The 24423-nt window shown below is 41.6% G+C and overlaps 2 protein-coding genes across 7 annotated transcripts in view; one reads left to right on the top strand and one right to left on the bottom strand.

Moving 5' to 3' along the window:
• Positions 1–19527, bottom strand: part of pnpla4 (patatin-like phospholipase domain containing 4) — a 34000-nt gene extending 14473 nt beyond the window's left edge. For 2 of the 6 annotated variants that reach the window (XR_015087591.1, XR_015087594.1), the window contains exons 1-6: positions 12677–13577; positions 4202–4383; positions 3290–3384; positions 3062–3197; positions 1549–1614; positions 1297–1452 (exon numbers count right to left, since the gene is read on the bottom strand). Coding sequence is in view for 4 of the 6 variants with exons in the window: in XM_086036898.1 (XP_085893024.1) it covers positions 1297–1452; positions 1549–1614; positions 3062–3197; positions 3290–3384; positions 4202–4383; positions 12677–12767 (726 nt within the window). In the remaining 2 variants the exon portion in view is untranslated. Of the gene's footprint in view, positions 1–1296; positions 1453–1548; positions 1615–3061; positions 3198–3289; positions 3385–4201; positions 4384–4598; positions 4624–11817; positions 11912–12676; positions 13578–19456 lie in introns of those variants that run through there. The other 4 variants (XM_086036924.1, XM_086036898.1, XM_086036918.1 and 1 more) reach the window with 4 other exon arrangements.
• Positions 19528–21332: 1805 nt separating this feature from the next.
• LOC147153866 (uncharacterized) lies at positions 21333–23112 on the top strand. Its single transcript, XM_086036925.1, has 4 exons — positions 21333–21674; positions 21808–22119; positions 22203–22292; positions 22658–23112. Exons 1-4 carry the CDS (start codon positions 21545–21547, stop codon positions 22930–22932), a joined length of 807 nt encoding a protein of 268 aa, XP_085893051.1. The 5' UTR covers positions 21333–21544; the 3' UTR covers positions 22933–23112.
• Positions 23113–24423: the final 1311 nt, after the last annotated feature.

The raw sequence follows: 24423 nt of genomic DNA, 5'->3' as shown, positions 1-24423 counted from the left end.
AGCCATCTGACCGGGCAGCCATTTTGTCACTTCTGTCGACTGAAAATGACATCACAGTTGCTCAAGGCTCAGATAACGACCAATCACTGCTCAGCTTCAGAAAACAGGTCAGCCGTGATTGGTCGTTACCGGAGCCTTGAGCAACTGTGATGTCATTTTCAGTCGACCGAAGTGACGAAATGGCCGCCCCCAGAGATGGCTAAAAACGGGTGGATTAACTCTTATTGCACAAACGCAATATTCATCAGAAAGCCTTGTTTCAACTAGTGGGCTTGCATAGAACATATTCTTGAAAAAAATATGTTTGGGTTGACTTCCGCTTTAAGTGAGATTAAAAATAGATTAATTACAGATCATAATTAATTCATCTCAATTTTTTTAAATCTCTTGACAGCAGTGAATATGTGGATCCCCAAACGAGCATATTTTTTGTTACATTAATTACACACCGATCCAATCCACACACATGCACAAATGATTGCGGGGGCATCCCACAATTGTTTCCTTCTTCCTCTTAACCTTTATTGCGGTGAATAACTTGTGAAATACAAGCACTCATCTCAACCATTTGTTCATCTATTTGTGTCCGGTAACAGACTCGCGGCGCTTCCTAATTGACTATCCTTCCTTTTCAAGTCCTAATCACGGCGCATACGACTTTTCCGTTCATTCTGTTCTGTCTTCTAACTATACAGAATGGGCGGTTAGTACGTATGCTCACTTGAACTTTATCGAATTGACTATTTATTGAATGACAAATTAGGAAAATTAGGAAGACCTACAGCCAACATACATTATTACACTGCCACGAGCTATAAATGCCCCAGAGAGTTGCAGTAAAAAGTAGTTGCAGTGTAAAGTACACTTAGACATGTCTCGAAAGACCTTGAGGCCTGCCTGTATTTGCCGCCACCTGTTAATTTTAGATCGCATTCTAATTTTGTGTTTGTAACACTACTTGAGATCTCAACATGACGTTCTTTCTTCAACTTTGACAATGAAGTCTTCAACAGCTGTTGAGAATCCAAAAATGAAACACTGCACTCAATGCAGTTGAGTGCTGTTTTTTTTTTTTTTTTTTTTTTTTATACAAAAGGTTTGACACGCAACTTCATTGCCAAAACAACAAAAGCATTTAATACATTGCCATGACTATTCCAGGCTCATCAAAATACTCCTATGTACATACAGAGACAATTTTGTGCACCATTTTATATAGTGTGCACTGTAGGGTTTTTTTTTTGTCGTTATGCTGATAACACACATATTTAGATTCCCCAAAATTGCCATACATACCACGATGTTCATGTTGGCCAGCCTGAGTTGGGGGTTGAACGCACGGCCCTTGTGCAACGGACTCACGTCCAGCCGCCCTGCGAATGGGGACACTGTGATGGTTCGGCCCACAGGCAGGATTGGCAGGCTGTCAGTGAAGCCTCCATCAATCCATTTCTACTGACAAACACAAATGGTTTACAAACAGCTATAGTGAAAAATCAATCAATCAATCAATCAACCTCATGGTTCAGCTGTGTCAAGGCCAAATACCTCTCCTTGGAACTTCACCGGTTGGAGCCCAGCATAGACTGGCACAAAGCTGCTGGCCAGGAGTGCCTTAGGGGAGCAACAAAAAAAATAAATAAAAAGATCCACGTACATGGGTCAGGATCTAAAACAAATTAATTGTTGAATATTTGAACTTAACCGGTTGAAATAGTGTCAGTAATATCGCGTGCGAGTTTCAGTTAACTGGGTCATTGCGTTTTTGATAACATTCAAAGTCTACCTAGCTGTGATGCGTTTTATTTTTCTCGTTTTGTGTTTATGTTTTAATTGGACTGAAGGCAGTGGTAGTGGTTATATTTTGGACTGAAATGAAGATAATTAAGAATTCTGATGGCCCAGGGTGTATACATTGTGCCTGCAAAGTTCGCTTTCATCACTTTGATCCTCTTCGCATTTGTGCTTTGCTTTGATGTTATGTGCTATTGTGACGCCCACAGTAGCGCTGGTAGGCAGCTAACAGCGGTGACAAATGGGTAAGAACAAAAAAGCTGTGTCTGTGCTCAGGTTTGCTACCAGTATACCGTTAAATTCACACGACGGTGATACAGTAATCTCACGCATATTTGTGGTTTACACAATACAATACGATACAATTTTATTTATACAGCGCATTTCGCAACAGCTGCAGCTGTAACAAAGCACTTTACATGCAACAACAAAGATAGCCATAATACAAGTGAAATCAATAAATTAACACAAAACACTCTATACAATGGACACCGGAAAACAGCCGAAAATCTGTCAGTCTCAGGTCGGATGGAAAGCCAATGTGTCTTCAACCGGGTTTTAAAAATGGCAAAAGGGTGGGATGTAGAAGAGACGCTTATGTTTCACAAATTCTCAATTGTCCCTGTGGAACCTATTCCCAGCAATTCTTCTGCGGTGTGGAGTGTGTTAGGAGTGATTTTTCCTCCCTGATCTGGGCAATAAATATCTACCTGCTCAGGTTGATAGCCTGATTGAATACATACAGTACAGGAACAGAGTAACAGGTTGATTTGATGGAAAATCTGATCAATGATTAGCTATTACATGAACGGTCAGTTTTCAATTGTTACCCAAAAGTCTTCACGTGTAAGAACGCAAGGGAGACGTTATTCACACAATGGATCGGCTGATACAGTCAGATCTCTCGTATTGTCACGTGAAAGTGTCTTAAAATGATTATGTCATTTCGGTCTTCTTTACCCGTTGAGCGTTTGAGTAACTCATGATTGATTAGTCATGCCTACAGAGGAGAGAAGAACAGCGGGGAACTCTCAGACAATGCTTAATTCTGCCGAGGCTACCTGAGAGGAGGCATTGCGTTGAGCGTGCTCAATAAAATGTATTCTTTTCAGGGTGTTCATATTGGCTGCACTTTACACGCTCAAAGGTGCGGCGGGAAAAAAATAACCGGAATTCAATATTGTGTCCAAATTGGAGAGAACAAAATTATCTCAGTGCTGTAAACTCAAATGCACACCATTACGAGTGTGTGTTTGTGTGCGCGCACCTGTATGAGCTCCGCTCTAGAGTTAAACCGGGACACAATGAGGTTCTTCCCACTTCTGGAGTGTGTCAATGAGACATGGAGGCGCTCAGATGCCAGAATGTGGGCATCAACAGGCAGAATCTCCTCAATCCCTTCCCTGCAAAGTGGCAGATTCTTGAGTCAGATGTTCTGTTTCTTTAAATTTCCCCTGCTTCAGTTGCTTCCACCCAATGTCTGTTGTGAGGTTACCGTAGTTTGGACATCAGATTATATCCAGGTGTGAGTGATCCAAATCGTTGTTGTCTTACATTCTCAGCAAAATTGTATGTAAATTCTTTGCAGTGCTGAAAGAGAAACGACAAGAGCTGCAATATGTTAACAAAATATTAAATAATAAACCACTTACATTTTTGCAAGGGGCTTTTACTTCAATAAACGGTGACAAATAGAAATGCACAGTGGTAAAATTTAAAGATGAGCTGGGAAAATAACATTTATTTTCTCATTTCAGTGTCTCGAATGTTAGAGAAGTTGTTGGAAATTGTGACGGACAGTCGACAAGGAACATTTATTGAATTAACCTTTTAGTTCAACTGCATGGGACAATTGTGATCATTCAACAGACTACTCGACTCAACTACTCCACAGTGACATTTAAAAGTGCCGTCTGCTTGAACAAGCTCGTTACACAATATGACAGTAACAAAGTGAAAGAAAATGGGAGATTGTTCGACTACGCACAAAGAGGTGTCCATGACTATTTGCAAATGCCACAAATTCTCACCATGAAGAACCCGCTGTTGTTGTGGTCCAAAGTTATTTGTTCAAATTTGGCCAATTTGCGCAAAGCTGCAAACACGCCAGGCGAGAGGATTTTGTTTCTATGGCTGCGTGCACTGACAAAAATGAGGAGGTGACTCAATTCCTCTAGATTATTTTCTATCCGCACGGTTCTGCAGGATAGTACACCCCCCCCCCCCCCAAAAAAAAAAATAACAACAACAACCCTCTAAACCTTCCAGGCAATATGTGACCGCACAATCAAAACACAACAACTTCCACTTTTTGTCATGGTTTTCAATTCAAAAGCACTCGCTTTTAGTACCCTGGCACATACTATTTAAAAACGTTACGAAAAGGTCTAAAGAGAAAACTATGTACCTCGACTTTATCAGGAGCTGTGAGCATGACGGCAGCGACAAGGGCCCCAGCTGAGGACCCTGCACAGGAGTTGAGCGAGGCAAGCAGCTTGTCCCCATGACGGAGAAAAGCTCCCACAGCTCCCAAGTGGTAGATGCCCAAAAAACCACAAGCGGCGAAGGACAGATTCACCACAGTCATTCCTGAACGAACGAATACATATCAGTCAGTTATCCTATTCCACTAAAGGATCGACGTTACGATGTAATTGTGCGAGCGCAATTAGAATTAAAGGTAATGGCTGCGAAAGTTTAGCTAACCCACATTAGGGTTACTCTTCTATGAGACGCGATTTGAAAACTGGTTTTGTTCAACGCCGACAAATTAAAATTCAATATGTTCAGATGCAGGTACGTACGGCACGAGAGACTCATGTTAGGGGAAAAAAAAAGCAACAGGAAACAGTTTTAATTCCGGGTGATATTTTCAAAATACATTTTTAGTCGCCACTTGTCACATGGCAAAAAAAATAAAAATAAAATAAATATACTGATTATGGCTACGTCAGCGATGGCCATTCCTCTAGTAAGTACAGTACAGTACCTGATACTTTGGTAAAATGCAAATATCTAAACAGAAAATAACTTTGGTAGGAGTAAAAGTCCCCTTAGCATGGTGCTTGAGTACAATTTTTAAAGTTAAATATGATGTACTTATATATAGAGTAGGACTGTATTATTCAAATCAATATACTTAAGTCGTGGAAGTTAAGGTCAATATTGTTTACTTAAGTGGTATAGAGTGGATGTTGGCTAATGAGCAAATATAACTAGCACATTAGTCTGGCGTCACATTAACCCAGTGCTTCTCAATTATTTTCTGTTACGCTCCCTATAGGAAGATGGTAGCTCTCCACTGCGACTATAGAGAGTATCATTTGTATATAAAATTGTTATAAATTCACCTCTGCTTAACATTGTATCCTTATTAACATTAAAAAAACAAACAACAAAAATGAATCTAGATCAAATTACAACAAAGAACAACATATTAGCATTGTTTTTTTAAAATATTTTTCTATGGTTGCCTCTTTAGGTTGGGTCACTGCACGTCATATCTTGCTCTGTGCTGTGTGTGAAAAAACAAACAAACTAAGCTACACTTAATGAGCTAATACTCCTTGTTTATTTAATTCCTATTCAAGACGTTATAATATAACGTCATTCTTCAATGTTAAAAAAATGCTTATATAAACAATATAACACTTATATTGTTAAAATAAGCTTCCCCCCCCCCCCCCACAATTTCAGCTGCTGGTGTGCGATGGGATTTTTTAAATGAATGGATGAAAAAAAAAAGAAGAAAATTACGTACATGCTCTCCAGGCTTTAAGGGTAGAAAGACGGTTATGCACTCCCATCCTTAATGGGTTAACCCACCTTGATGTGTTTCTTCAGGTTGGGAGTATGTAAATGCTAACCAATATTTCTGTCACTTAAGGTAGGTATCAAAGGCACTTCACCACGGCGGTGGTGAAGCCCCTTCTGAAGAAGAGCGGTTCTGACCCGAGCGTTTTTAATAATTACAGACCCGTATCCAACTTACCGTTTTTAAGTAAGATTTTAGAAAAACTGGTTTTCATCCAGTTGAATCATTTTTTAAATACAAATAATATTTTGGAGAAGTATCAATCTGGTTTTAGGATGAACCACAGTACGGAGACTGCTCTTTTAAGGATTTTAAATGATATTAGGTGCACTGCAGACGTGAGAAAACTCACAGTCTTGGTGCTACTGGATCTAAGCGCTGCTTTTGATACAGTAGATCACCAAATTTTATTAAATAGACTTAAAAATCTAGTGGGCATCTCTGGTACTGTTTTTGACTGGTTCTATTCCTATCTCACAGACCGATATTTCTTTGTAAGTATGGATACTTGTTCCTCTAAAACTCATGAAATTAAATGTGGGGTTCTTCAAGGTTCGATTTTAGGCCCCCTACTTTTTAATCTTTATATGCTTCCCCTCTGGGATGTCATCAGGGGACACGGCATCAGCTTTCACAGCTATGCTGATGACACGCAGCTGTATATTGCCGTGTCTCCTGATGACACAGGACCCATTGATACCCTTTTAAATTGCATTTTAGATATCAAGTCATGGATGGCAGATAATTTCCTACAGCTCAATCAGGACAAGACTGAGGTTTTAGTTATCGGTCCCGAAGGTCAGAGAGAGAAGCTTTTACCAAAACTACACATTTTTAATCCCTCACACTGTGTGAAGAACCTTGGCGTCATTTTTGACTCTGAGCTCAGTTTTATTCCTCATATTAAAAATGTAACCAAGATTGGTTTTTATCACCTTAAGAATATCGCCAGAGTCCGCCCGTTTCTCTCTCAGGCTAACACGGAAGTGCTGATGCATGCCTTTATTTCCTGTCGTTTAGATTACTGTAATGCCCTGCTCTCTGGCCTCCCGAAAAAGAGCATTTCACCACTGCAACTACTGCAGAATTCAGCCGCTCGGGTGCTGACGAGAACCCGAGGGCGGGAGCACATTACGCCAGTTTTGAAATTGCTGCATTGGCTCCCTGTGTGTTTCAGGATCGATTTTAAAGTACTTTTGTTAGTTTATAAATGTGTTAATGGTCTTGGGCCATCTTATTTATCTGATTTGCTTTTATCATACCAGCCCTCGCGGATCCTGAGGTCCTCTGGCGCCGGCCTTTTATTTGTTCCAAGGGTGAGGACCAAAATGCATGGCGAGGCTGCATTCAGCCGTTTTGGTCCTCACCTTTGGAATAGCCTGCCAGAGGATGTCAGGTCTGCAGAGACTGTTGATATTTTTAAGAGGAAGCTCAAGACACACCTTTTTAGTTTGGCTTTCAACAACTTTTAAATAATTTATCTTTTCTTTTGATTGAAGATAATTCTATGTTTTGCTTTGAATGTTTTAAAGCACTTTGAGTTGCATTTTTATGTATGAAAAGTGCTATATAAATAAAATGTGATTGATTGATTGATTCACTGTATGAAAATCAATGTGCTTGCCATTTGTTCAATGCGCAGGTAAAAAGCAGTTTGCATAAAATTCTGGGAAGTATGTAGAGAGAGGACTTTTGACTTCAGCTATCTCAGTAGCAATATAGTCCTGCTAAGTTAAAGCAGGTAACGGCACACATAAATGTACTTTAAAAAAAAAAAAAAAATTAATACATTGTCCAAGCATGAATTGCTTGAAAATGACCTTAGCCTGTACTTTACTTTACCAGTACTGTATTTCAACTCATTAAAGTTTCCCAGGCTAAATCATGAAAAATGTAGCTGTGATTGTCATAACCAGCCACTTTGTGTCACAAAGAAATTAATTTATTTTTTCGAATCTTAAGAAAATGATAAATATAGCTTCTGAAGTCATCTGAACAGTTTAACAGAGGTCAAACTTCTGCTGCTGTGATTTAATTACTCTCGAGATAAAAAGAGGAGTGGTTATTCACTGGAAGAAAAGGAAAGGGAGCGGGGGTGACACCCACGCCAAAGACGTCCATGAAATTCATGGATAAAAGAAATGAAGAAGTCCAATTTCAGATATCAGACCAATTATACAAAGCAGGCTTCCAATTAAGTTTGGGGGGACCAAAAGTAAAATAGGGAACATCATTCAACCACATACGCTGCTTAGAAGCTCTGTTTGTGTGGAAATGTTGCTTACCTACACACAAGCACACGCTTTGAAAGTCATCACAAAGTCATACAGAGTGAAAATATAAAGCCACCGAAATACGTTTTAAGGCACCACTGTATTTGTATTGTATTGTTCCTCATATTTTTTATGTAGATGTAGGTTGGTGTGTATATACATGTGTATATACACATGTTACTGCGTATATCTACATAGGTTTGATCCTAAATGTTTGCCGTCAATGTTATACATTAATGGCCACATTATGCCGCCGCCCCTGTGTGACCTATATCTTTGCTACTGTAACAATGAAAATTTCCCCACTGTGGGATCAATAAAGGCATTCTTATCTTATCTTATTGAACTCATACCCTTTTCCTAGTTTGAACAACTAATAGGAGTCTCAGTTTTTTAATGGATTTATTTGTGTTGTTTGAGCGGATGCGGGTGTAGATCGACCAGTGTATAGATGTATCTATATTAGGGATGTTCCGATCAGGTTTTATGACACCGATACCGATCATGTATGAGTGAGATCGGCCGATACAGATTTAGATCACATGGAATACCTGTATATTTTTCCATTTATTTATGGTGACTGTGTGACTGCTATTATGCAATACAATCTGGGAAAAAAACAGCCATATTATTGCTGTAATTTTGACAAAAATCTATATATATTTTCAAAAGCATGAAGAAAAAAAAACCCGTTACTGGCACAATACAACAATTACACAGTCACAAAGATAACTGAAAAACTTAAATTTACCAGCTTTTAGTAACACAGTTTTTACCTGATCAAAATAATCAGCAGTCTCAAAAGACTTAATTGTGCAAAAAGTCAAATAAATAAAATGTCACCTAAACATTGCATGGTTCAAAATTATGAATTATAAAATGATATAGTGGGCCTGTTGCCCACAAGTGACCTACAATGCGTCTCCCTGCATGTGGCAATAATGCCCCTTATACTGCGCTGTGCCCGCCTTTACTTTATTCAATGCAGTGAGCTTCGTAAACTCACCAGTCTCCTTGTTCTTCAAATGTCGGATTAAGTTGGTTGTGTTGAAACTTTTGGCCATGCTCCCCGCGCGAGGTACCTTTTCATGGCATATACAGTATTTACAAGACGCAAACTCCACACACACAGCATGCTATGTTCACACCAACTGCGGTGGTCGGAATATTCGATCAAAGCCTTTTATTGCCGATCAAATCGTCCGATCACCCGCAGCTCATGCAGCCTACAGCCGTGTTGCGTCCCTCCCCCTCTGCTCGGCTCGCAGCGGAGTCGCAGCGACGTTAGTGACCCTTTCTGGCGGCGCGTTTCAATTCATGTCAATGTAGCTCGCGCGGGCGGGCGCGTTTGCTTTCAGGGCGGCGCGAGTGATGATTTTGGACGGAGGGACGTCGTCGCGTCTTAATCAAATCAACTTTTTTGCCATTTCGTCTTGCGGCAGCCAAGCATGAGCTGCGCGTGATCGGATGTTTTGATCGGCAATAAAAGCCTTTTATCGAATAGTCCGATCATGTAATTTTTGACGAAAATCGACCGATCATGATCGGTGCCCGATCGATCGGAGCATCCCTACTTTCTTTACAATATTTTTGAGGGAAGAGCAGATCTGTGGTCGCCATGGCAATGCTAAAATTGCAATTATCCTTCTTACTCCACAAGTGTACAATTAAAATGATTTGCAAGGTTCAATTTTAATCATTTTACTGTGGATGGTTGTTTTGAAAAGATCATTCTTGAAGCGGCTGAACTTCAGGCTTTGTATTCAACTGGGATAGATTCCTCTCCAACATAAAAAAAAAAGTTGTCAAGAATAATTGCTTGTTATCAAATACTGGAACTGGTGGACTAATTCTGTTTTTTTTAGATCTTGATTAAATATTAATATTTTGTTCTAAAAGTGAGTCAAAAAAGTCCTTTTTTGATCTGGGGGGAAAAAAAAGACTGCTTGATTTGTTTTTGTCTCAATAGCCCAGTAACATCTCATCGTGACTAACTGTAGTTCTTCTAAAGTACACCCTAAAGGCTCTTTTTGAAAACCCAAGAAAAAGAATGTCAAAACTAAGTGAACAATTACTGGCACAAGGCAGGTTACCCTAGGTAAGGTCTTAATTTCTCTCATAGGGCTCTAAATTCATAGACTGCATAACTGCATTCAAGTGTAAAAAACGGCATAATTTAATTTTTCGTGCCAGTGCAAGCCTCCTTTTGCCAGTTTGGCAATTTCACAGACCACTCTGGGGCATGGTGGCCATTCTGGCTTACTGAGCGCCCAGCGCTCCTGACAATTTGGTGGCTGAAAGTCATCCAAACTTCACGCATGCTGGATCCCCGTCTAACTATTGGTGCATATAGTTGAAAGTGATTTTGGTGAATTTGATCGGTATTTAATTCATAAATATGACAACGGTGTACATCGAACCATCTGTGTTATTGTAGAAATCTATTCATTGAGTGAATTATTATTATCATCAACTTTGTTATATTTTCACCCACGTGGTTGTGGCAGCTCCCTTGGCCGGTGTGGGGTTGCCACTTAATCACCAACTTCATAGAACTCAGATGAATGAATCACTATAGAGTGACAAAAGCATGCGCTCTTTTTCCCCGCAAAACCTTCAGGGGTTGGTCTTTTATGTCAGATTAATTAAGGTTTGGAAAGCGTTTTCTTTCCCCCTACTTGAACTCAACCTACTTTGATCTTCTTTGAACATTAGACCCACATTAAACCAAGAACTATTATGATTTGGCAAACCATTCAAGAAATAGACTTGCAGCTGGCAGAAGCCAAGGTCAAATTGGTGCACCTTCATAGATGCATTGTTCCCTGAAAAAAACAAAAAACAAACAGAAAGACGAAACCGATAAGAGGTAAGCCCTATTTTGATCAAATATTAGATCAACCAAATCTACCATCATGACTTTAAACAGATGACCAGAGCCGGGCATTCCGCCTAGCCGCTGGACCGGTCTATCCGCCTATGACGGGCGCCCTTTTTGCAGACGATCAACGGGACACTTAAAAAAAAGACGGACTTAGCATAAGTGGGAGTGGATTTTCACCTGTCTATGTAATCGTCTATAACCTGACAGTGATGATTATTACTACCTTTAATGCAGGTACGTTTGCTGCTTGATTCGTGTATTTTACATCAGGCATATTTTTGGTCAGCTAATGGGTCCTAATAGCGTGCCGCGCCAGTGCTATTTTTAGCTGACGTCAGACCATGCGTAAAAGCACCAACATAGACGATAAATACACGCTCTCAGACGACTCATGTTAGTGCTGCTTGTTTTCTACCCGTTTATCTGAAAAAGAAACACGCCGAGTAAACACTGCTGCTATGGAACTTGCAGAAACAACTCCAGACACTTTGACCGTCCACATATGAAGGATGTGTTCTTTATTTGTTCCCCGAAGCCAAAAACTCAGACGGCTAAATGTAAATGATGCCATTTTGTCACTTCCGTCGACTAAAAATGACATCACAGCTGCTCAGGGTTCAGGAAACAACCAATCATGGATGACCCGTTTTCCAAAGCGGAGCGGTGATTGGTCGTTACCTGAGCCCTGATCAGTTGTCATTTCCAGTCGACAGAAGTGACAAAATGGCCGCCCCCTGAGATGGCTAAAAACAGGTGGATTTTGCTGCTTAACTCTTATTCCACAAACGCAATATGAATCAGAGTGCCGCGTTTCAACTAGTGGGCCTGTTGGGAACGTATTCTTGAAAAAAATGTGTTTCTATTGATTTCAACTTTAAAGTTCACTAACTGGCCGTGATGACGTCACGTCTCTATCCAGATTTTCTTTTGTCCGGCTTTGCCCCGGCCTGTTTGCCAGGCAGTCGCAGAGCACAAACTGTATACTCACCAACTACAGTCCGCTACAGGGCCCCTATCCCGCATGTTTTGGATGTTTCTCTCCTCCAACACACCTGGTTCAAATGATCAGATTCAGAATTGCTATCAGGCTTCTGCAAAGCTTGCTGATGAGCTGATCATTTGGTGACAGTTGGTGACCCCTGCTGTAGACACACAAGCATTCACACTCACATTCACATCTTTGGACAAGTTGGTCATCAATTAATCTACACGCATGTTTTTAGAAGCCGGAATACCAATACAAGCACAGAAAAGCCTGAGGCAAAATTCAAACCCCAAATCTCTCAAAGGTTATGCATCTCTAGTAATCACATTTTCACCAGGCTGCCCCATTATATTAAAATCACTTGAAAATTGTATAATATTGACGCTTGACCCAAAAAGAAAAACAAACAACAATTATTTTCCTAATGAGCATTCCAATTCTTCTATTTACAACATGCGGTCAGATGTACTGTGTTTCCAGTGTGCTGCACACAAAAGCCCCTAAAGAGACAAACGTCACGTCCTTTACTAATTTGAACAACATACGGCAGGGTTATAAACAGACGTGCCCTCGGCACTCTCCGTTTTCAATTCTAGTGTTCAATCACCGTGTGGGAGCATGTAGCCAGTCCCTGCACGTAAGGAATGATCAATAGCACGAGACACGTCCGCGGGCACGTGAACCACTCCAGCGTCTTGTTTGGGCCCCCGGTCAGAGTAAGATGTTCTCCTCTGCTAATTCCATTGATCACAGCCGACCCGGAAATGCTGAGCTGGGAGGCATGAATAATTAGCTGCAGCATTCATTAAGAGTGGTCTTAAAGCCAAAGTGCAAATGCAGTACAGTAACACATCATATAGCTTAGAGAGCTCATTGAAATGTTGATGCTGTGCAGCGAACACATCACTTACCGCTGCCACACTCACCGTTTATGTATGCTTGTTTTCTCAAATGCCTCCGGGTAATCTGTTCGTTCATTTCAAGGTCATTTACTGCAGCATTTCGCATATATTTCATTCAATTTAGTATAATAGATGCTAAAGTAAAGATGCTAAACCATATCCTTTTTTGGGAAGACAGTGTGCATTCTTGAACAGTTATTACTTCACGGTGCACCGTCTGCAAGACTCTTATGACACAGGTAATTTGTCGTTTTAACGACCTTTTTCCACAGGCCTCATTTTCATCGAGACACTAAAAAGCAAATATTCTATAGATAAATAGCTGAACAGGAGCACAGTATGCACAATATGCAGAAACGATTAGAACATAATACAAGGTGTCCCCAAAATGTCTACATCATTTAAAAAATTAATATCTAAGATGAGCTGGGCATTCCGTCTATGTGACGGACCGGTCCGTCTATCCGTCATTGACGGACGCCCGTTTTGCTGACGGTTGACGAGAAAAAAATTTAAAATAGACGGATTAAGGGTAGACGGAAGCCCCTTTATTTAGTCCGCCATCCGTCTTCAGTCCGCCATTATTCTATTTTTCGCGTCGAGGCTTCAATGGCCGCGGAGAGCGCGGGGAGGAAAACAGTGAGTTGTTGTTGCTTGGGGGACAGATTTGAGTGAGGGACCGGGCAGTCAAAGCAAGCAGGCTTCCAAAGCACAGTGAGTCACTATTTCTGTTCAAATATCATTCAGCGGGATGGGGGGGGTGGTTCGGGTGAAAGTTTAGTCGGACTCGCCGACGGACGGGAGTTTAAAATTACAGGCAGACCGGCCTAGACGGGTACCATTGTTTTTACCCCCGGAAAAAAAGGCGAATGACGGACGACGGAAGGGTACCCACGCTGCAGACGGATTATGAATAACGGACACTCAATTTTTGTCATTGTCTACGTACATATATCTTAACCATACATCACGTTTGGATGGTTTCACGGCTTTAAAGTCCGCGAGCGTGTCATCTATATCACTGCCGTGACTCCTGCCATCGACTGTGCGGCCATTACTCCTCGAAAAAAATCCCGGATATCCTCGGACAACCCGCGTCACCGTCACATGTATATTCTGATGCATTTCATTGGCTAAGAGACCGAGAATCGGACTAAAAAAAGAAAAAGATGTATCCGCTCTCCCGGCTTTAAAGGTAGAAACACGGTTATGCGCTCCCGTCCTTAATGGGTTAACTTTTTTTCACTATTAGTGCCATGTTTGGACTACTAGTAACCTGCAATTCAGAGCTCAATTAGAATGACTGAGGTACTAGTAATATAAAAAAAAAATAAGTACTGTGAAAACAGTTGTTCTACTGAATTGTTTCACTAGCTCTATCAAAGACCATGGACCTTAATAAGGCGCATATCGTCGCTGTCCTGTGAAAAACACTTATGTCCATTTTTTTTCAATGATCCTATTTTTTCGTGCCTGGTGTTTCCGCATTACAAACATCGCATCAATGTGAAAATTAAATTTTTTTCCAAAATTGGACATAAGTGTTTTTCACAGGACAGCGATGATATAAGGGATCTCGAATGAATGCTCAAAAGGCTTTCCATATGGAGGTGAGAGAGGTGCAGTGCCGTTAGCTGTCATACAGAGTCGCAACTGCCCCTGCTGCTGCTCTGCAGTCACCTGCTTGATATTCAGCAGCGCTCTGACACAATCCTGCTCTGTCATAGATGTGCTTTATTCCCATCAACCGCTGTACTGTAATACAATCACTTACCTAAAGAGATGTTACTGATATCCATCTACATTATGCTCTTGATTTTTTTTCTCTTTTTCACATTGAAAGACCCCTGTTTGTTTAATAATCCTCCCAATTTTAATTTCGGAATTATGAATTTATTTTGAACATGTAAAAAAAAATCGGGTTTAATAAATAAATAAATAAATAAATGTAACTCGCTTGTGAAGACAAAAAAAAAAAGAAACAAAGCATCAGCGAAAGCAACACAAGAGAAAGTTACACAGTAGTCAAGAGGTCACTAGAAAATAAATATCCATTAAATATACATGTTCGAAAAGGAGTAGGTAAGTATGAATTTATCTAGTCCTACCCCTTTAATCTCCCTTACATGATCAAAATATCAATCGTTTGTGAATATGCTACAGTAATTCTGTATCATATAATAATACTGCAATATTGAGGATTATAATATACAGGGCGTCCTCACTTTACGAACGAGTTCCGTTCCTACACTGGCGATGTAACACAAATTTCCGCGCATGTCAGATTTCACCGTTAAAGTCGAAAATTTACGTCAAAATACATTGTATTAAAAAAAAACGAAAATATATTAAAATAAAGGATGGCACGGTGGGGGCTGGTTAGCACGTCCGCCTCACAGTTCAGAGGTCGCGGGTTCGATTCCGGCCCCGGCCTCCCTGTGTGGAGTTTGCATGTTCTCCGGGCTTTTCTCCGGGCACTCCGGTTTCCTCCCTCATTCCAAAAACATGCATGGTATGTTAATTGGAAACTCTAAATTGCCCCTAGGTATGATTGTGAGTGCGGTTGTTTGTTTGTTTGTGTGTGCCCTGCGATTGGCTGGCAACCAGTTCAGGGTGTACTCCACCTACTGCCCGATGACAGCTGAGATAGGCTCCAGCACGCCCCGCGACCCTTGTGAAGAGAAGTATCGATAATGGATGGATGGACATTAAAATAAAAAGCATAAGATGCTGTACTTGGCATTACTGCTGAGAAGAGGATGGAGAAAGAGGAGAGGAGGGCGAAAAAGGCAAAGACAGTGCCGGTGCGCGGACCCGATCGAGACACTTTGAGAATGCTCATTGCTCAACTGCCGGAAATGCTGCTCTTTGTAGCACAGGAAGTGCTTGTATGCGGAAGTGCGTTGTTTGGCGCGAAACCCATCGCAAATACACAAGCAGAGGTAAACAAGCTCAGAGACGCAGCACAAAAGCACACAAAAATATCAAGTTTTTTATTGACAGTGGAAAGTAACAAGCGGAAATGACGTCCATTTGAGTCATGACGCCATGTGTCGCCATACTCAGGGGCTTATTCAAATGCCGGAGCAACTCTGTCCGCTCAATCATGTAAACGCGATATTCCGAATATTTCAGAACTCGGAATTTTGACTTTAACCCGAATATCGACTGCATGTAAACGTAGTCACGGCGGTGCTGGGGACAAAATGGAGGAGGAGGAGGCACGGGCGTCGTAAAGTCGAAACGTCGTCGTAATTCGAGGACTGCCTGTATCATAGTCATTGTTACAACTCATTATTAAGATCTTCCTCTTTCCTATACTTCTCAAAAATGTTGATTAAACATTTCTTTTTGAACTGGTGTATGTTTGGACATTGTTGTCGGTCATTAAGTCTGTTGCAGATTTTCACTCCCGATACAGATATGCAAAAGCTTTTCATTGTTGTCCTTGACTAATTAACTTTAAGTTATATATTCCCCTCAAGCCATAGCCACCCTCTCTCTCTCCGAAAACATATCTTGGATCCTGCCCGGAAGCAAGTTATTTCTCGCTTTATATAATAACAGTGCAGTTTTAAATTCCACTAGATGAAACAATTGAACTTGTAAGCCAAATGTGCTCACGCCGCCTGAACATAAGAGTCAGGGTGGATGATGGTGCAGGGGTAGTTGTCTGGCTGCTGAGCGGGGGGAGGGGTGTCGATGGCTTGGTGAGGCGGTTGCTCGGTAAAACTATTGTTGCGTAGCTCTCTAACCCGCTAAAACAACAGAATTTATACATCACAGTTTTACTTACCATGGCAGCTTCAAAATAAGATGCCAAGTCGGATGCTCTTCTCCGAGCGAGGCGGTAAGAAAAGCATTTCTGGAGTGACCTCGAGTTCACCTCCCTTATTGGCTTACAGTACTGGCGGACAAACACGGACCGCCTCTCCTGTTGTGTCAGCACTAACGTTGGAACTAAAGCATCAATATGTATAATTGCTCCTCTGCCATTGTTACAGCAATCCCCGGACCACCTTCTTTTTGTGGTCTACCATAAAGTGAAACCTCAGAGGTCAAACACTTCCGCTCCGAGATGCTGGTTGGCCGCTCGTTTGTTTGGATTTAGAATCAGCTGGAAATATTGAATGTTCTTTTGTTGTTATTGTGAAACCATTGTCGACTTCGTTTTATTGTGGTGAGAGGCTTGGGTGGAGATGCGTTGCCTGTGTCCCCATGTTAACGTGAATTCCAATTGGAGTCGATGCTCCCGTTTTCCCGATTACCTTGCCATCCCTGGTAGCCTTCTATGGTAGGTTTACTGAAGTTCAACTGTAAAGTAAACCCCCGCTACAGTCGCAGGGATGGGGACGGAGCCCTGTGAAAAACCGCGAGCAATTAACGGCTTCCCCTAAAATGTTTAGAATTGTCTACATTAATAGTGTATACTGTATATCTACACCAGAAACCCAAAACACTTCCACATCATTTCAAACTTATCTTATAACATTACCATTATCTTATAACTAACTGTCTTATGAATCCTTGAGCTTTTTAGTAGACACTCAGCAGAGCGAAAACATAAACATGCAGAGAAGACTCCCCTTAACAACCCTGGCTGAACTGAAATCCTCCCCAATATGCAAAGATGTTAGTCCCTTAGTTGAGATTGATCCGTTGAACATACTTCCTTGATGCCAATTACTCGTTTCCTTAGATCTGAGATCTTAGGGTATGACAGGAGAAGCACACAAAATGCAAATACCGGTAGATGAGTTATTCCATGAAAGGTTCCACAGAAAGAAAGAAAAACAAATGTAAAAGAGGCGAATTTGTGCGTAGCGAACCCCAAGTAGCCCGTACGGGTTCACTGTATTGATGAACATTTTGTATTTTTAGCACTGGCTTGGCCGTGAACATTCTCCAGTTATCCGGGCCATTTCATTCTCGGGCCATTGAATCGATTGCAAGTGGACTGTGGCACTAGCTTCTTTGTTGCCACTTTTGGCTTGTCCCGTCAGGGGTTGCCAGAGGGAATCACTAGCATGATTACTTTGGATTTGATCGAACATCACTTCCTTCCTGACACAAATCAGACATTTCTTTCATTCGGGCTTGGATTAAAAAACAAAGAAACAAACAAAGAAAGGAAGGAAGGAAGGAAGAAAGAAAGAAAGAAAAAAGGGCACTGACCAGAAACTGAACCTGTACCATTTGTGAAAGGTTGTGAGCAGCATGTACCAATAACATAATGTACTAATGTTACTTTTCTTACTCGTGAGCAGTACAAACTTTGCTTTTTGGTACAACGATTGGGCAATGTCGCTTTGAAAACATGATGTTAAAACCCGGATGCGTTCTGTTTTCATCCTTCCTTTTCTTCCAAACTGATGGAACCACTCATTGCATGGGGATTATACAGCAACCTGCTCCATTATTCATGACTCAGCAAGTAATAACGCTTCCTCCAAGGCCAAACCTTCTTTTTGAGGAGTTTCTACTCTCAGAGGTCTCCATTAGGAGAAAGGAGCTGTCATGTAGTGTAAAGTGTAAAGGTAAAAGCGGGGTTGGGGCCGAAATGCTGTGCTAAAGTGTGAATCCTAGTCATTTGTTGCCGCATGCACACACCGTGGCGTGTAATCAATTCAGGCGCACAAATCAACGCAGTCCAGAGTGCCTATTTATCGTCCACTGAAGCTTTTAAAACTTCAGGAGTGAGGCAAGCCCCCGTTTGAACAACTATTACTGAAGACTTATTACAGAAACAGTTTTTAACATCACAATTTTCAGCTATTTAAGATGGTTGAGGGAGCCTATCTATTTTGATATGAAAAGTGTTGGGAAAAAGGTCAGCTCACGAAATGTTCATGGATACCTCTCCAGCAGCCGCTATTCATCAGCCATTACTACTTTCTTTTTTTTGCATTAGCAGTTGATTCATGTGACTGTTTGTAACAGATTTGTGACAAAATCTGAAAAAACGTTTTGTTTTCAGGTGATCAAGAAAATGATAAAAAGAAATGGAAATGCTTCAATTAGGTCCCCTTTTATGGAGTGAATCGATCAGGGCTACAAAATTAGATGCATGTAAAACCGAGTGACTTGCTTTTATTTTTGTCTGAGGTTTTATATCATGCCCAACGGTACAGATCAAGCATCATGGTTCGGGACGGGCACGATCCGCAGAGTGCTTGGTAAAAAAAAAAAATGTGCGCGTTCACATCAAGGTAACAACATTAGTATGCATTCACTGTAATAGCTGATGATGGTTTACGTAAGTCGCATCTATGGGAGCGTTTTGCAAACATACTCAACGAACACAACACCTCCGCCAAGGTTCACTTCAAAATGAAGCTTAGCAAATAATACATTGAGTGATGCCAACGCAATAGACTTATTATACTTTTATTTTGAAGTTGACCCGCATGGCCCTAACCTAACCCTAACGATAACTTGACTTCTGCTTTCGACGTTATGGCTTCCACCTACATTAACACGACACCATCCTGAAATCATATTCACTTTAGGCCTTTTTCTACTCCTTTGCGAACGACAACTGTCGCATTACATCATCACGTGACCGACGCATTGTGCTACGAGACATGTTGGCGAAACGTCTGCAACACATGCCACGCCCACATCAGGAATTGTTGCTGCTCTCGTGATCGGTCCGTTATGTCACATGTTGCGATGGCGTACAGTTTCCCCCTGCGCGGCGGAGAGGATCCACCACGCCGCTCGTTGCTGCCGCGAAGCAAACTAGTTTGGCAGCGGCATGGCTGTTATGTCACGTATGTGTGTGTAAAGAAGCTACTCACGCACGTAGCACGTTCGCCGCCACCTTCCAGATCGTTTTCGCGATACAATTAAATGCATCGTCTAGCAGGCACCAGATCCATTGTTGTCGCTGTCTTTTTGAAGCGATGCCCCCGACTTGCAATGCAACTGTAACACATTTTCAAAACAACACGTGTGGGTTTTGTCCGCGAGTATAAAGTCAAACTGCCCGCAGCGCTGCAGCAGTGGCACGTTCGCAGATGTCTTCATCGAAGTTTAGAACAACCTCGCTCTAATTCACCTCTGTCTCTCTTTGTGATCAGGTGTTCAGATTCTGCCGGGTCCTTCGCGCCTGCTGATGACATCACGCTTTATAATATAGTTCTGTAATATATTTATTTGCCTCTGTTTGACCCCCCCCACCTGTTGTGTTTGAATGTTCAGAGTTACTAAATAAAAAAGAAGAGAAAATAACGAACATTACTGCTACTTTTACGAGGATCGTCCAGATATTGTGCGGTTTCGGTGTTGCTGGCAGCAGGCGTGTCAGCAGGCAGCCAAGCATGCCGGCTGTTTCCTGTGCTGTCAAATGTCTCTGAGGATGGCAAATGCCGATCACCAAAATTTCACAAGGTCTGAAGAAAGGAGTTAAAAACTGACTTACTAAGAAGACATGATGCACGTTTCTGAGACAAATAACAGGACACTAGACCACTGCAGCTGTCCACCAAAACCGGTCCTATTCAAATCTGATGTTGCATTTCAAAATAAAAGACCCCTGAAATATGTATACAGGCAGTCCTCGAATTACTCCTACGACGTTTCAACTTTACGACGCACGTGCCTCCTCCTCCATTTTGTCCCCAGCATCATAGTGACTACGTTTACATGCAGTCAATATTCGGATTAATTACCAATTACCACTAGCGTCCCCTTGTGGTCTGAACGTGTAGCTACAGAGTCACACAAGTCTCCAGACACGCATTTGCCCCATTTGTGACTTCAGTTACGCATTTGTAAATTCTCGTTACACATTTGTGACTTCAATTACGCATTTGTAGATTCTCAATACGCATTCGTAGATTCTCAATACGCATTTGTGATTGTGGTTATGGATACGGATTCTTTTTACATATTTGTGGATTTAAATCCGCATTTGTAAATGCTTTTGCCACAATAATGAACCCACGGGAATGTTCCCTTCAGTGCATTCACAGGTAAAGCGACGTTACGGACTCTTTTTTCATCCCCAGCGCAAGTCTGAGTAAAACTGCAATTGTAGTTTACTATACAGTACAGCAATAAAAATAATTGTGATGTGTTGTGACTCACTACAGTGATTTTTAAAGTACAGTAGTAGTAGTAGTGGCAACTTGGATGTTAAAAGAAATTTACTAGTGCATTAAAAAAAAAGTAAAAGGAAAAAATGAGATGGGGCAAAATAGAAAAGGCCTCCTTCTTTTTGTTGTTCCTATGCAATATATGCATGCCTGTCAACCCGGGGGTTGACGGGAATTACTGAGTTATTTACTTAAAGTTGCGTGCGTAGGGCTAGCATGCTTGCTCTTAGCGCTCCTCCATGATAACAAGCAGTCCAGAAGATTTTGACAGTTCATGTTTCTTTGTAAATCTTATTGTAAATGAATAAGTCCTACAGTGAATACGATCCAAAACAGACACGATCCACTCCCTTCGAGTCACTTTTGAAACTGTGTGCGCTAAAATTAACACGTATCCAGCCAGCTCTGACCTGTCTCAGTCATTTAATTGTTGGCCAACAAAACCCATACTGGGATGACCATTGGGATTATTGTGACCAGTATCAAATTCCACTTACCGATAGCTCTGATGCTACGTTCACACAAATTCCGTTAATAGCGTTTCTGGCGGCGCGTTCGAATTGGAGTCAATGTAGTTCGCGCGGGCGGGCACGGTTGCGTGCGGGGCGGCGCGACTGATGCGTTTGTTGCGGTGGGTTGCGGAGCGACGAACCGAAAATACTCCCATTCGCCGTGTATAAAACAAATGAACTATTTTGTCACTCGCGGCAGCCAATAAGCATATGGCATACTACGTCACACACAAAATAGGCGGGTTTTGTGACCACTGATCAGATTTGAGAGGACAAACAAGATGGAGGAAAAACTTATCGTTTCGATTTGCGGACACCCCGAACTCTACGATACGGCCATCTATCAATACCGTGACAAGAGAAAACGTGAGCTGGCTTGGCGATTTGTGAGCAAGGAGGTTGGCATACCTGGTATGTATTTTATTGTTATCATTGTCATATTTTCTTTTATTTTACAGCTGTCGCACTCTAGCATTGAATTAGCCAAAGTTGGCACACTGTCGGCCACTTGGTTGCTATGTTGAAACTTTTTTTTTTCTGTCAGAGAATTATTGCCGTAAAAAATGGAAGGGACTGAGGGACACATATATGAAGGAAAAAAGAAGGGAACACCAAGAAAAGAGGAGCGGAGCGGCGGCCGTAGTCCCGGTCAAAAAATGGAAGTACTCTGCGGTTCTGTCTTTTCTCGATCCCTTCGTGTCCCCGAGGGAGATACGTGGGAATATGGAGCGAGGGGTCGAGGAAGACAGAACCGCGGAGTACAGCGGCGCATCTGCTGTGACGGACGAGGGTCCCGAGTCCGCGTCCGAGATGCCAGCACCATCATCGCCGGCATCCTCGCACGTCGAGAGGGGAGGTTGGTCATTGTGCCTCGCACACAATCATACTTTATTTCTTACCACACCGGTACACTCTTTGTATTTCTATTTATATTTACAGATGAACCACATCTGGGGGGAAGTGACACTCTGGGGGAACAGGAGGCTGGAGCTGCTGCCTGTGCCGCTGCCCCAGAAACACTGCCAGGTGGTATGTACATAAAGAAGACTTGGCACTGGGGGGAGGTTGGGGGGTGGAAGTTAATTTTACCTTGCACAAGATGCAAACGTGTGAAACGGGCATATTTTTCTACTCTTTTACTCAAAATATTTGTTGTATGTTTGTTTAATGCATTTTAATTACACAATCACCCACGTACGTCTCACTAAGTGAAGCCAAACTATAAAAAATATAATGAACTTTTTGCACATACACTAAATGCAATTATGGTATGCTTTTCACCCTGACTTCTACTGAATTGAATACTTTTGTGATTCTTTTTGTGATATATATTGCAATAAATATAAACTTTACAATCTGCTTTGTGACCAATATGTTGCTCGCATGTCATACAGGAAAAAGGAGGTTTAAGCGGTGCGCTGGAGGGAAGGAGAAGGAGATAGAAGACAGCATGCTCCAATACATAAGGCACCGCATCAACTCTCCTCCAGCCCCACCTCCACCCCCATGCGATGATGAGGATGAATTGTTCATGAGAAGCCTGGTTCCTGTCTTAAAAAGATTGCCGCCCGACCAGAAAGATTTAGTGAAATTTCAATTCCACAAAATTCTATTGGCTGCAAAAACTGGAAGATTAAATGTAGAAGATGTACTGTATTTCAATAACTAGTGTCTGGGTGACAATCTTTTCAGGGCAGGGATCATCATAATCTTGTTCATTTAACGTATTCTCTCTATTCTACTTTATAATTTCTTGCACAACGTTTGCAGGGACGGTGTTCTTTTTTATTTTTATTTCTTTTTCGTATTTGACACACCTGCTAGAAAATAAATCAGCTTTATTTCCTTACTTGTTCTTTGTTTTTTTACATATAACATTTTTGGTAATACATATTCCATGTAATCTTCATTGATATTCTAGTCATGTCAAAAGGGGGCGGTCACAATTTCAGAGTTTATCCACAGTGTATAAACAAATGTGTTTACCTGCTAAATGCATTATTACCTCACAATGTCATACAATTTACGTATATATGTATATATAAAATACATGTATAAAATTCATTATGATATGGCATAATAATTGACAATGTGTTTTCCATCCAGTGCTCCACAGCAGTGAGGAAAATCCCACCCTTCCTCAAAACTCTCTGCAATTGACCTCCACTCCTCTGTGGTGGGAACAGACTTGAAGTCATCCACAAGGCAGTCCCAGATTGCCGTTGCCACATCAGGGACAATTATGGACACAGCGGCGACCCCAAGACGGAAATTGTTCGCTATGGTCCTGATTCAGGACTCCTGAATGAGTCACCTGTGGCAAGGTATCTGCAATAAATAAAACATTAAACATATTTTTTTTCGAGAATATGTTCCCATCAGGCCCACTAGTTGAAAGACGGCATTCTGATTAATATTGCGTTTGTGGAATATGACTTAAGCAGCAAAATACACCCCTTTTTAACTATCTCTGGGGGCTGACCTGTTTTCTGAAGCTGAGCCGTGATTGATCGTCACCTGAGCCCTGAGCAGTTGTGATGTCATTTCCAGTTGACAGAAGTGACAAAATGGCCATCCCCAGAGGTGGCTAAAAATGGGTGGATTAACTCTTATTCCACAAAGGCAATATTTATCAGAATGCCTTGTTTCAATTAGTGGGCTTGCATAGAACATATTCTTGAAAAAAAAAATATGTTTGGGTTGACTTCAACTTTAATGCTAATAAATATTTTTAGGCTCTACACACTGCAAAGGTAGTGGCACAAAAGCGTCTAACATAATTTACTGTCTATCGCTGATGCGGCTGTATCACCAATCATACAAAAGCAAGCAGGTCAAGTAGTGCCCGGTGCTTCCATATTAGAGGGGAGAGTAGGGGCATTCAATCAGTGCCTCAACTAAAACTGATTTCAGAGTAGTTTCAAAATTTCAGGGATGGAGATGAATCAACTTTTGGAGGATTGCGCGCGGCGCACAACAGAAGTAAAGGTCTAGAGAAAACATCTCGACCTCCCTCCTCTGCCGCCCTTTGCGCATGACGTAAATACTGTCCATCGCTGCATCGATCAAAGCAAGCAGTCATGGTGTCAAACAGAGCTGGGCATTTTACAAAAAATGGGGTACCCTTCTGTCGTCCGTCATTCGCCTTAATTTCGAGGGG

The sequence above is a fragment of the Filicampus tigris genome, chromosome 1 (genome assembly GCF_054856515.1).
Source record: "Filicampus tigris isolate MCC_2025a chromosome 1, RoL_Ftig_1.0, whole genome shotgun sequence".
Taxonomy (NCBI): Eukaryota; Metazoa; Chordata; class Actinopteri; order Syngnathiformes; family Syngnathidae; genus Filicampus; species Filicampus tigris.
This window is presented reverse-complemented; position numbering and strand designations above follow the sequence as displayed.

Coding starts and splice junctions, on each gene's coding strand:
- LOC147153866 (XM_086036925.1), top strand. CDS start 21,545: ATGGAGGAAAAACTTATCGTTTCGATTTGCGGACACCCCGAACTCTAC. Junction 22,120..22,202: donor CTCGCACGTCGAGAGGGGAG/GTTGGTCATTGT, acceptor TTATATTTACAG/ATGAACCACATCTGGGGGGA. Junction 22,293..22,657: donor CCCAGAAACACTGCCAGGTG/GTATGTACATAA, acceptor CATGTCATACAG/GAAAAAGGAGGTTTAAGCGG.